At 36.4% G+C, this 12480-nt stretch overlaps 1 protein-coding gene across 2 annotated transcripts in view; it reads left to right on the top strand.

Moving 5' to 3' along the window:
• Window positions 1-12480, top strand: part of LOC121729029 (cytoplasmic dynein 2 heavy chain 1) — an 80390-nt gene that overhangs the window by 62460 nt on the left and 5450 nt on the right. For both annotated transcript variants that reach the window (XM_042117412.1, XM_042117413.1), the window contains exons 46-59: window positions 2314-2521; window positions 2867-2952; window positions 3167-3319; window positions 3952-4162; window positions 4381-4540; window positions 4881-5079; window positions 6589-6803; window positions 6955-7051; window positions 7348-7484; window positions 9878-10087; window positions 10305-10518; window positions 10798-10898; window positions 10974-11130; window positions 12204-12358. In XM_042117412.1, the coding sequence (XP_041973346.1) occupies window positions 2314-2521; window positions 2867-2952; window positions 3167-3319; window positions 3952-4162; window positions 4381-4540; window positions 4881-5079; window positions 6589-6803; window positions 6955-7051; window positions 7348-7484; window positions 9878-10087; window positions 10305-10518; window positions 10798-10898; window positions 10974-11130; window positions 12204-12358 (2303 nt within the window). The remainder of the gene's footprint in view (window positions 1-2313; window positions 2522-2866; window positions 2953-3166; window positions 3320-3951; window positions 4163-4380; window positions 4541-4880; window positions 5080-6588; window positions 6804-6954; window positions 7052-7347; window positions 7485-9877; window positions 10088-10304; window positions 10519-10797; window positions 10899-10973; window positions 11131-12203; window positions 12359-12480) is intronic.

The raw sequence follows: 12480 nt of genomic DNA, 5'->3' as shown, positions 1-12480 counted from the left end.
AGAAAGAATTATGTTAACCGCAATGATATATTATTATATAAAAAACTCAAAGCAGATATGTTACTACCGCGCGCGTTGTGAAGCTTCAAATACGACCCAATTGGGTCGTCTTTTATTTAGTCTGTTTCTTTTATGTAAATAGCATTTCGTTTCTTTTGTTTCACTTATCTGTCAAAGGAGAATGCCCAAAAATATATGGCATCCCGTACCATTTTGCGTCATTACGAAACTTGGTTTTTTAAAGTCTATGATTATCACTTTAGCTCCTATAAAAATTTCTTTGCAAACAAAACCGGGGTTTCAGAGTAATTTGATAAAATCGAAAATAACCTCAAAATCGTCAAAACACATATTTTATTGATAGGTCATACACGAGTGAATGTTATTGCTCTAAAAACAGAGTAAGGCGCTGATATTAGTAATAAATCATCACCGAAACGTGTGTATTTATTATTATTGAATACATTCTCATAAGCAATTTAGGTAATTTAAGCAAAAATGGCCTATGTCCAGCAGTGGACTACTATAGGCTGATATTATGATGATGATGCAGCAAAAATGTAAGTAACATCTTAGTCACAATACTTTTCACAATGGACACATAGCCCAATAGGCAATAGCGCACTAGCGGCCATCGAAAGTATGGTATCCAGACCGCTTGGTGGCCAAGTGCGCGTGTGGTCTATGGCAGTTTCATACTAAGGTATCTATCTCGATGGCCACCGCCACTGCATCTAATGCGCTATTGGGCTTACGCTCATGATTTTGACTGGAGTCGAAAATAAAACATACAATGTATTTTTATTTTATTCAAACATTGTCATAACAAATACATATGCATCAAACGTCCAGCGGCTGCATTATAACATTAACGAAGAACAGAGTTGTATTATAAATAAAAGAAAAAAGGGCAAACACAAAGGGCTTAATTATTCTAAGAACAATAACAATTTATCAATAACATAATAATATTACATGTAAAGTAAGTCTAATATAGTGTACGAATAATTAATACACATAATTCAGTAAGTAATTTATATTTTTCAGTACATATTCTACTGCTAAATGTGAAAATGATCACACAAACATTTAAATAAGATTCATTTTTATTAACATAAAAGAAAAGTACCTATTTAAATCATTTACCATACTCCTGCAATAAAATCATCTAAATCATACAACATGGTGGAAAATAGAATTTATACTATATAATAGACATACTCAACAACAAGACAAGAAAAACATACTCTTCTATGACCAAAAGCTGGTAAAAAGCCTTCGCTGGTTCTGTTTGCTCTGACCAGAATCTGAAGTCAGCTGTAATAAAACAATGAATTAAAAAGTGTTTGTAATATATTCATAGAATTAACACCTAAGTATACTCTAAAGTCTAAATGGTTATTGTGAATTCAAAGACTAAATAATTTGTCAGGAAATAGGTACATAGAATATTGTGCCTTTTTACATCGAATTTATTATACTTACTTTACATATTCAGAATATAAATTAAGGTGTGCTTACCGGACTAGGAGTTATCCAAGATAAACGTTGCAGTAGACACTTGTTCTAAAGTATTTATTATTACCGTTATCCGTATTTTGTGAAATTAATCATAAAAATAAGACGTATTCGCAAATGGCACAATGACAGATGTTAGAAAAAAATGCGTCGGTTAGGGATGCAATCGATAAATCGAAGTCTATGAAAAAAATCGATTTTACGTTTAATAGCAGCACTGAATCGATTAGGTGTAATGGATTAGCTTAATTTTACTGTTATTTAACATACATAATATAGAAAAGCTAATGAATTATTTCAATAAATAATATTATCATTTGGAAATTGTTATTAAAGCAAGTAACATTTATAAAAATTGGAATAACGATTGCAATAACTGATTTAGTCGAATGAATCGATATTGTTACAATATATTGTTTGATGAGTAATCTGTGGTTTCTAATAATGCACTACATCACTAAACCCATGTGGAGGGAGTCATTTAGTAACTTTTATTCTTTAATTTAAATTCCGGGTTCAAAAATTGGATTCCTGGCGTGTAATTACGTAAAGAATTAAAAAAAAAATTACTATAAGAGTTTCATATTGACGCATGAGAATTTATGGTACCGACCTTGGGCATTCTCCTGTGTCAATGTGGGACGGAAGAGATTTAAACCGGAAAATAGTATGAACGTAACAGATCTGTATAAGTAGAATATCATTGGTTAACCGTTTATTAAGATAAAGTATTGATCTATTGTCTCTTTACGTTAATATAGTACAAGTCACCATGTCGAACTTAAAAACTTTCAGGCTCTCAATGCAGAAGCAAACATGATATTCCGGGAGAGACTTATTACTGATGACGAAAAAATTCAGTACAAATCGATCGCTGAGAAATATCTAAAGTGTGGCAGTGAAGTTTATTTCATGCCTAAACTGAGAAGCGATGGAGTATACTTGGAAGCTATGGACTACGACGAATGGTGTCGTAATGCGGGAAAGCTTATAAACCAGTGCCGTAAGAATCGTTTACAAAACCTTTCTTCCTTGGCTTAAAACTTTAAACTTATATTAATTGATAATTAAAACACTTGCGTTGCATCCACACTAGAGACCTGAGGTTTCTAAAACTTCATTCTTCTTATTTCTGAAGATATACATTTAAATCCCCACCTATACTGGCTACTGGCTAGGACAGCCTTCGTCAGTGCTAATCCACAAGTTTGTTTTCAAGGTCCATGAATTCGTAATCACTAGGAGAAAATAACGTTTATGTTAATGTATATTGATAAAATGAAAGTGACAGTGACAGTATGATATTTTATAGGTAAAATGTTCAAAAGATTTGGTTTGATTATTACAGTGACAGACAATGAGAATGTCTTTGGAGATTCTGCTGTAGAAGTCAGTACTGAGCTAGCATCTCTATTTCCAGCCATAACTACCGCAGTATGTTTTTTTAATTTCTTTACGATCATCTTGTAGATTTTTTAATATTTTAAATGCTTGTTCTGCCAAAAAAAAAAGAATATGTTTTCAATTTATAATACATAGAATTATATATCATAAATATATCAGATATAAATATTATTATGATAATACAATAATAAAGTATAAGCAATACTCACTTCTAAGATTTGTCATCAAATTTTAATAATTGTAGATGCGCGGCGGTGTAGCAGTGTTCGTGAGTGCCTCGGGTGGGGGCGTGTCTGCGGCCGCGACGCTCGTGTGCGCCGCGCTAGCCGCGACATGCCACGTGCCGCCCGCCGCGCCAGCACCGCTCGCCGCACGACTGACGAATACTTTCAAAACTGTAAGTTTGAAGTTTCACATGAATGAATGTATTCACAGATGATTTATCAAATACCCATGTGTCGTCAACAGCTTTCTGGATTTTCTTTATCTTTGTTTGCCGTTTTGTATCAGCCTGTGAGTCTAAAACTGGCTAAGTTGGTTCACATTCAAGCAGTTCGACCTATCGAATATAATAGGTTTATTTCCACCGCATCTGAGTAACTTTCTGGTTCAGAGTGTACATTATTATGCCCCTCGATTTGTAAACTTTCAACGCCTTCTGAATTCTGATACATCATTGCTGTCCAAAGTGGATTCATCACATTTTTCAGCAATAATTGTTTCGCTTTTCTTCTTCTTCCCTATTTTTTTAGACTTCTAATTAAATGCAAATTATTATCGTCTTGCTTTTATTATTTTTAATATTCATTAAAAACTTATTTTAGTATCGTTATATCTGTATAATGAATAAAAGTCTATGCTCATTGTTATAACTGCAGTAATTTTTAATTGTTTGTAGTTGTGTATTGAGAAATGTATGAGAACGAAATTTTACTCAAAAGCTATGACAAAAACTCGGACTTTTTGCAACAAATAAAGTTATTAGGGAGATCTTCGTTGTATTCCTAGTCATACAAATTATTGTTTCAGGCGCTCACATCAGCAAGCGACGGAATGCGTATTTGTATTTTATTACATGCAGAAGGTAGTCAGAAGGTCGATGATAATGATGATGATGATGACGACTCGGCGGCGGCGTGTCTATCTCATGTAGAGGCGCTGGTGCGTGCCCGTACTGCGTCCGCCTTGCCCGCTGCACTCGCCCGCGCCGCACCTAACACAACTGAGACAACACTTTATGGTAAAAATACCTTAGTAATAGTTTATTTTTACGTGTTAAACGTAATTGCGACGTATTTTTGTAACACGTATTGATAAACCTCTATAGAAACTACATTTAAAATTTTGTTTTATGACACACAAAATGTATGTTAAGTTTATGGAAAGTTTCCAAGATAAAAAAAAAACTATAAATACCTATATGAAAATATAAAACTTTCTTAAATTGTTTTAACTTAGATATAAAACAAAATGTGGGCATCGTGATATGCATAGACAAGAACGAAGAGAGTCTGTGGCAGCTATTTTCTCGCTTCCCGTGGTTGAGTCGCGCGCCGCAGTGGGCGGGGCGGTGGTCGGACGCTACGTTGCGCCGCATGCCCGCACTGATTATACAGAGGTATACGCACATGCACACGTATACGCACACGCGCACGCACTAATTCAGGTAGAGAATATGCACGTTTTCGTTATGTATTTAAGTATGTTGTAAATATGAAATAAATCATTTAACGTTCATAATTATTATAATGTTATAAAATAAATGTAATTATAATATTCATTGGTTGTTATTGTGTAATTCTAGTACCTATGTAATTGTGTTATGTAAGGCGTAGGTATACTTATATTTTATGCAATTTCTGTGTGTATTTTTTAGAAAACACCTTTTCCTGCACCTAATTGTGGTTATTCGATCTTTCACATATTTATTTTATTATTGTAATTATATGTTGTTTTAGGTTAATAAAAGAAAGTGGCCAAGAAATTACCAAAGATGATATTGACTCTATCCCAGTAGAAGGATTCGTTAATGTCTTCAGCAGTTTACAATCCCCGAGCATGCAGGCTCCATGTAGATACGTCAACCTCATACGCTCCTACTTCCATATCTTAACTCAGAAGAAGGAAGCACTGATCCAGAGAAAAAATGTCCTCTCCGTAAGTAATACATGATAAGTATAGTTATTGCTTACTTTAAAATCTTAAGAAAAGTTGTAAAAGTTATTTACGTTACACAAATGTCATGATTTCCCTTTTCATAACATCATTACTATGTTATCTATATATAAATATAAAAATGGATTTTCAATTGTGTTATAGTTTGTGCGTTATAAGATGATATGCGTGACAGTTTTCATATTCCTTGCTACGGGTTTCTTTTACAAGAAAACAAAAAAATCAAAATGTAATAAATTATATTCCATCTACAAAAACAAATGTTTCCTATAATTATAAATGAATAAAAATGAAATGTTGCTAAATGCTAACTTATTAATATAAAATTATAAATATTAACTGTGAAATAGGAGTATAAAATTATTGTTACGAAAACATTTGAAAAATGTCAGATGCATGAAACGGAACTTATGTCAATAGAGATTGACGCTATTGAATCGAAATCAAATCGATAAAAAGGCGGCCATTTCAAATCGCCGGCACCACTGAAATGTCAGTACGAAATCGATATAGATCGAATATCGAAGCGAGCCATACGCTCTATTGATAAAATGTCTTCTTTTGAATCTCTGAGAGATGAATTTAAAGAAATTGGTATTCTAACTGTTGCTTCTCAATATATTTTGGATAATGTAATATAATTATGTTAGAAAAAATATAAGTAAATTTAAAGCTAAAAGTGACATTCATTGTAGGAACACCAGAAATAAGCAAAAGCTGGATTTGCCGATGATCAGACTTAGCAAAGTTAGTAAATCGTTTAAAGGTCAATGTAAACGCCTGTACAATAAAATCCCAGAAAACGTTCAAAATTTTTCGATTAATAAATTTAAAAAAGTAGTCACGAACGTTTGTGTGCCAAAGCCTATTATAAGGTCAATGATTTCATAGAAGATGGCACATCTTGGGAGTAGGATGGCTCCTTGCAAGGCTACTTCTACACTATTATATTATGACTTACAATTATGTATGGATGTTGACATTGTATAATTTTAAGTTACAATTGTAAATTTAATTTTAAAAAGATTAATTTTTTTCTCACTTTTTTGGTAAAAAGTGGGACCCCGTGCGAGTTCCTTACGCCGGTTCTTCTCGCCGGGATAGTTCCCGAACCGGTGGTAGGCACCAATAACATCAACGTTCTGAAAGTATTTGTTACAAATCTATTCGAAAATAAAACAATTTTTATTTATTTTATTTTATAATTTCGATTGCAATTCCTTTACGAAGTGATTCGATATTTTTAAATTATCGATTAATTTTTGTTAGGTAACTTCCCTACTATTGTCAATTATAATGTGTCACGCATATCATCATAAATTGCACAAAGTATAGTAACGCTAAAACTCGAAAACGGCTGAACGGATTGGGCTGATTTTAGTCTTAAAATATTCGTAGAAGTCCAGGGAAGGTTTAAAAGTGACACGAAGTTCACCGGGACAGCTAGTTACATATAAAAAATTGTAATTGTATTGTATTGTTTATTGCTAGGCGGGTGTTGAAGCTCTGAAACGTGCGAGAATAGAAGTGGCGACCCTGCAAAAGGAGGCGGTGACACAGGAGGCGGCTCTCTCCGAGGAGCAGACTAAAGCGAACGCGGCGCTCGAACAGATCAGCGCGACCGTCCGAGCCAACTCCGACAAGAAGGAGGAGATGAATGAGTTGAAGAAGAATATCGAAAGGGAAAATGAACAGTTGCAGATACGGTACGTACCTAGTTACTTATGGGGAAGTTTTTGGTCGCTTTTCAAAATGTTGTTTTCCATACCAATAAAGTTCAATGATATCGTTTTTTTTATTAAATTCTATAACTTAAATTACAAAACTGTAATATGAATAAAAATATGATGTGCTTAGGAAAAAGGAGATAGAAGATCAGCTGGCCGCGGTAGAGCCAGTGATAGCGGCCGCGCGCGCCGCCGTCGGCGATATACGTCAGGACGCCCTTAGCGAGGTTTGTAATTTGTATTACGTTACAGTTTCTATTAAAGTAATGTAGTAAGTGTATCACCGAATCGATTTAGATGAACTTCGTATGCAGATACTTTGCGTCCCCGGAAAGGACATATATATAGTTTTTATCCCGATAATATGTACGGTTGAAATTTGGTATGATGGTACTTTGAGAGACGGCAATGGACATGGGATTTTGTCGCAAAACGTATCCACACGATAAACAAATTTTGGCCTAACGAAGTTGCAAGCGTCATCTAGCATAAAATATAATAATATTAAGGTTATTGGATATAGGTGCGATCGTTGCGTGCGCCGCCGGACGCGGTGCGCGACGTGCTTGAGGGAGTGCTGCGACTGATGGGCATCGCCGACACCTCCTGGCACTCCATGAAGAACTTCCTCGCCAAGCGCGGGGTCAAGGAGGATATACGGTGTGTATGTAGGTCAACTTGACCTAGTTTCCTCGTCGGAATCAATTTAGTTACTGGCTGTATTGAACGTCGTTAGCCCGCTACAATTACGCGATGAAAACGTTGCGAATCTGCCACGCGTCCGCGACGCATTCTCTGCGCAACCGCGGCGTGTTCGCAACGCATTCGCCGCGCGCTCGCTCCGCTCCGCAACCGCTCCCAACCTGCTAGTATGAAAAGGCCCGTAGGGCGGTTTTCCTATCATGCGTGTCATCGCCCACGTGCGGATGGTCCGCATCGGCATGAAAGTTACCCGCATCCTATCATTTCATAAAAGTTTTCCGCCATGTAGTTGCAGCAAGTCGTTGTAATCTCCTTTGTGTTACATGCGATTTATAAAATGGGCCGTTTTATAGTATATAGTAAAGTATATAGTAAAGTATATAGTATAGTATATAGTAAAGTCTCAAAAGTGGTAATAATATGGCGTGACTTAAACAAGCCAAAAAAGGCTAACAATTATTATTATTTTATGTGAGTAACAAGCAGTTGTTAGATTTTACTTGCCTTAAATTAATACAATATCTTACTTCAAAACTAATAGTATTACTTTCGTTTCTACTTAGTCTCTGAATCTGGATTAATAATTATTAATTACGTATCAACAGTGTTAAGATTATAAATTATATATAATTCTATTTTGTAACAACACATGAACACACTGTATTTATCCATACTAATATTATAAATGCGAAAGTATCTCTGTCTGTCTGTCTGTCTCGCTTTCACGCCAAAACTACTGAACTGATTGCAATGAAATTTTGTACACAGTTATTCTAGAGTCTGAGAAAGGACATAGGCTACATTTTGATGTGGGAAAATATCTTATTTCCATGAAAATATCGATGAAAATTAATTCGCATTGCGCGTGGGCAGCGCTCATCCCGGGGGTCCTGGGTTCGAGTCCCGCAGGCGGAACAAAAAGTTTTCAATGTTCCTGGGTCTTGGATGTGTATTAAAATAATATTTCAAAAATCTTAAATGTATTAATTTATGTATAATATTATAAAAAAATCCAGAAATATATCGATGCAATGAACATTTTAGTTCTAATACGATTCAACAGATGGCGTTTTATTTTTTACTTTATTGTAACATAGAACTAATCATACTTATTAGTTAGTATGTTTTTGTTTATAGTTTTTAATACGTTAGAATATTATGTTTAATAATATAATCACTTGGTATAATAATAATCAATCTATCTTATCTTATAGAACTCCTACTGCATTTCTAATATATGTGACAAGTTGACAACAGAAGGCGCTCTAAAATAAAGGAGTTCGAGTGTACCGTGTTGGCCTATATTCCATCCAGAAAATATATCAATGCAATCAACATTTAATTCTAATATATGAAAACAGATGGCGTTTTATTTTATACTTTATTATTGTAACAGAACTAATCATACCTACTTTACTATATAATATTGTTTTTATACATAACTAGCTGTTGCCCGCGACTTCGTCCGCGTGGACTTTAGTTTATAGCGCGCGGTGTCAACAAAATTTGTGTCAAATTTAAAAACTTTTTAAAACCCTGATGAGTGGTACCCCTCTTAGGGCCGCGCTACACCGGAATGGCAGCGCTGAAAGTGCTCGCCTCGCCGCTGCCATTCCGGTGTAGCGCGGCCCTTTATTAATCAAAATACCCAAAAACAGCTGTGCAGTATATTAAGTAAGTAATCTATACTAATATTATAAATGCGAAAGTATCTCTGTCTGTCTGTCAGTCTCGCTTTCACGCCAAACGCCAAAACTACCGAACCGATTGTAATGAAATTTTGTATACAGATAGTCTAAAGCCTGAGAAAGGACATAGGCTACTTTTTTACTGGAAAAAAGGGTTGTAAGGGGTGAAAATGCGTAAATTTGTTCAAATTAAGTTAGTTCCAACAATTCATAATAGATGGCGCCGTGCGTCTTCTACATCGCGCTGACGCTTGCTCAAAAGTCTTCCTATAAGACGTGGTATCATCTTACATTTAAGTTTCGATTTTTTTCGATTGTTATATCTATTCTACGGTATTAAATAACTCAGTACTTTATCTGTGCAGTGACGTAACCTTAAATCTATCAATGATAAATAGTTTATGGGTAAAGTTGTGTAATTGGAGGGCTAAATAAGCTTTAAAATTTGGCATAAAATATAGTTTAATATAAAAAAATGAAATACTTATTATGTGCACACTGCACAGCTGTATTGATTTAAGGGGTACCAGGGTTTTTTTATAAAAGCTTTTGACACCAATTTTGTTGACATCGCGCGCTATAAACTGAAGTCCACGCGGACGAAGTCGCGGGCAACAGCTAGTTCCTAATAAAGTAAAATGAATAAGTAATGGTTGCGTACAGTCGGCTGGACGCGGCTGACATAAGCAGCGAGGCGGTGGCGGCGGTGTCGCGGCTGGTGGAGCGACGCGCGGCCTCGTTCGAGGACGCTACGGCGCGGCGCGCGAGTGCCGCGTGCGCGCCGCTCGCCGCCTGGGTGCGCGCGCAGCTCGCGCACGCCGCCGCGCTCAGACACGTGCGCCCGCTTAGAGACAAACAGCAGGAACTTGAAAGGTTAGTGATATGTGCTTGTTAAGCGTGTTGGGTTTTGTATGTATGGTCAGAAATCGATATAGTTAAAAAAAATAAGAACCTAGAATTATCGACAGTCTATGACTTAAATTGCTCAATATAAAAAAAAAAACAATTTAGTAATAATTATTGTATCGTTTTGTATTAAAATATGTAAAGGACTATACACTGTACTGTGTGCTGTGTGTACGCTCAATAGTGCGGTGCGTTCGGCGGAGGCACAGCTCGCGGCGCTAGTTAGCGGCGTTGCGAGCGTGGAGGAGCGTGTGGCGGCGTTGACGCGCGCGCTCGGTGAACACACACGCGCCGCCGCGACGCTCGAGCTACGGCTGGCCGACGCGGCTGCGGCGCTCGCTCGTGCCGCTGCGCTGTTGGACCATCTCGCGCACGAGTATAACGCTTGGGAAACTCAGGTATGGTCGAAAAATATCCCACTTAAAGGTAAGACAGCCGTAATGCGACACTACGCGGCATTCACGTTTCATAGAACTGACGTTTTGTGTCGCCTACGGTTTCATATAAAGAATATTTGGCCGTGACGTGTCGCGTTGAGTCGCTGCCGCGTAGTATCACTTAACGCAGTGTTAACTTAAATATACAAGTTTTAACGTAAGTATATTATATTTTTTATAATGACAGATTAATTATTATTATAATTAACGCTTAAAAAATTAAATAATGTTATGTTACAGTTGGAAGATATCACCAAAGAATTATCCGAATTGAATTTGCTTTCGCTGTTGGCCGCTGCATACGTTGTATATCTGCCCGAGTTGACCGAACAACAGGCCAGGTAATTTGTCATAATATTATAATCAATTATAAAATTATTATATTTTTGTTGATATAATTTTATTTGCAATTTCAGAGATGTAATAAAAAATTGGGCCACGCTAATGGGACACGAAGATTTAGACTTTTCGCCGTCAAATTTCTTGTCAGCACCTGATAAACAGTTCAAGTGGATCTCAGATGGTCTACCTTCAGATCAAACGGCGTTGAAGAGTGCTATAGTGATTGATCAGGTAAACTATTACCCCAAAAATATTTTCACAGTGGATATGTTTTTAGCATTACTGAATGCTGTCATTGTCTGTCATATAACGTTTACACAGTATCAAAAATCTGAACGAGTTATCTGCTACGTACATATTTTTATTAGGAAGAGGATTATCGTCTTGCTTATAATAGGTAACACTATAAATACTTATTTTATACACCTATTGAAAAGGATAAGACAGTGTTACTGTTACACAATTCGGAGTTTTGGACAAATACATAATTAAGATAATATTATTTAGTGTCGAACTAACCTATTGATGATGAGATATTCCCTAATAGTTGGGGAGGGAAAGAGGGGATTTCGGGACAAGCTCGAGCGTGTCAGATTAAGCTTGTATAGGCTTCCAACATGTGTCTAGTTATGATAGTATAGAAATCACATTTCTCACGTGGTAGTTTTTTTTTAATATCATTGAAATGTTATCGGATCTGTCAGATTAAGATAGAAGATGTTTAGTATACCCCAAAGAAGCTTCCATATAATCTATACTAATATTATAAAGAGGTAAACTTTGTTTGTTTGTTTGTTTAATTGTAATGAATAGGCTCAAAAACTACTGGACCGATTTTAAAAATTAAAAAACTAAACGATTTAGTCCTTTTGTCTAAAATACATTTATAATTTACTTAAATAAGCAATTTTCTGAATATATTTTCTTTTTCAAAACTTTAAAATGGCTGCAGTTTCTGAACCCACCGCGATCGCTAAAATAAAAAACGCTCTTATTATTCTTTATCAGCTTTACCTAATGTAAAAAAACCTCCTAGGTCTCCATGACGCTCGAGTGACTACACAAATAGCACCTTCCCCTCCCCTACTATAATAGATGATGCCCCCGACTCCGCTGCACCTAAAATCGTTTATCGCGCAAGAGCCGTACATTTTTCTGGTATAGAATCTATCCTATGTCCTTCTGACTCGCAAGTATCTGCACACCAACTTTCGTCAAAATCGGTTCAGCGGTTTGGGCGTGAAGAGGCAACAGACATAAGCACTTATGCATTTATAATATTATATTCCCTATAATTTCGACAGTATCTCAGCGAGGCTAGATGTGGATTTTCGCCACTGATCATAGACCCGGATGGCGAGGCGGAGGCGTGGCTGCGTACCGCCCTACATGCCGCGCCCGTCGACTTCGTACCGCAGCACAGCGACAAACTAAAGACGGCTGTGCAATACGCTATCAGGTAATTTTGCTAAAGTTTCGTTTTTTTATACGTGGGAGAGCCATGCTTTGGCACGAATGGGCTGTAAAAAAACCGGCGTGAAACAGCGCTTGCGCTGTGTTTCGCCGAGTGACTGAGTTTAC

The sequence above is a fragment of the Aricia agestis genome, chromosome 7, assembly GCF_905147365.1.
Source record: "Aricia agestis chromosome 7, ilAriAges1.1, whole genome shotgun sequence".
NCBI classification, from domain to species: domain Eukaryota; kingdom Metazoa; phylum Arthropoda; class Insecta; order Lepidoptera; family Lycaenidae; genus Aricia; species Aricia agestis.
Note: the sequence above shows the minus strand (reverse complement) of the source record. Positions and strands in the feature narration are given on the sequence as shown.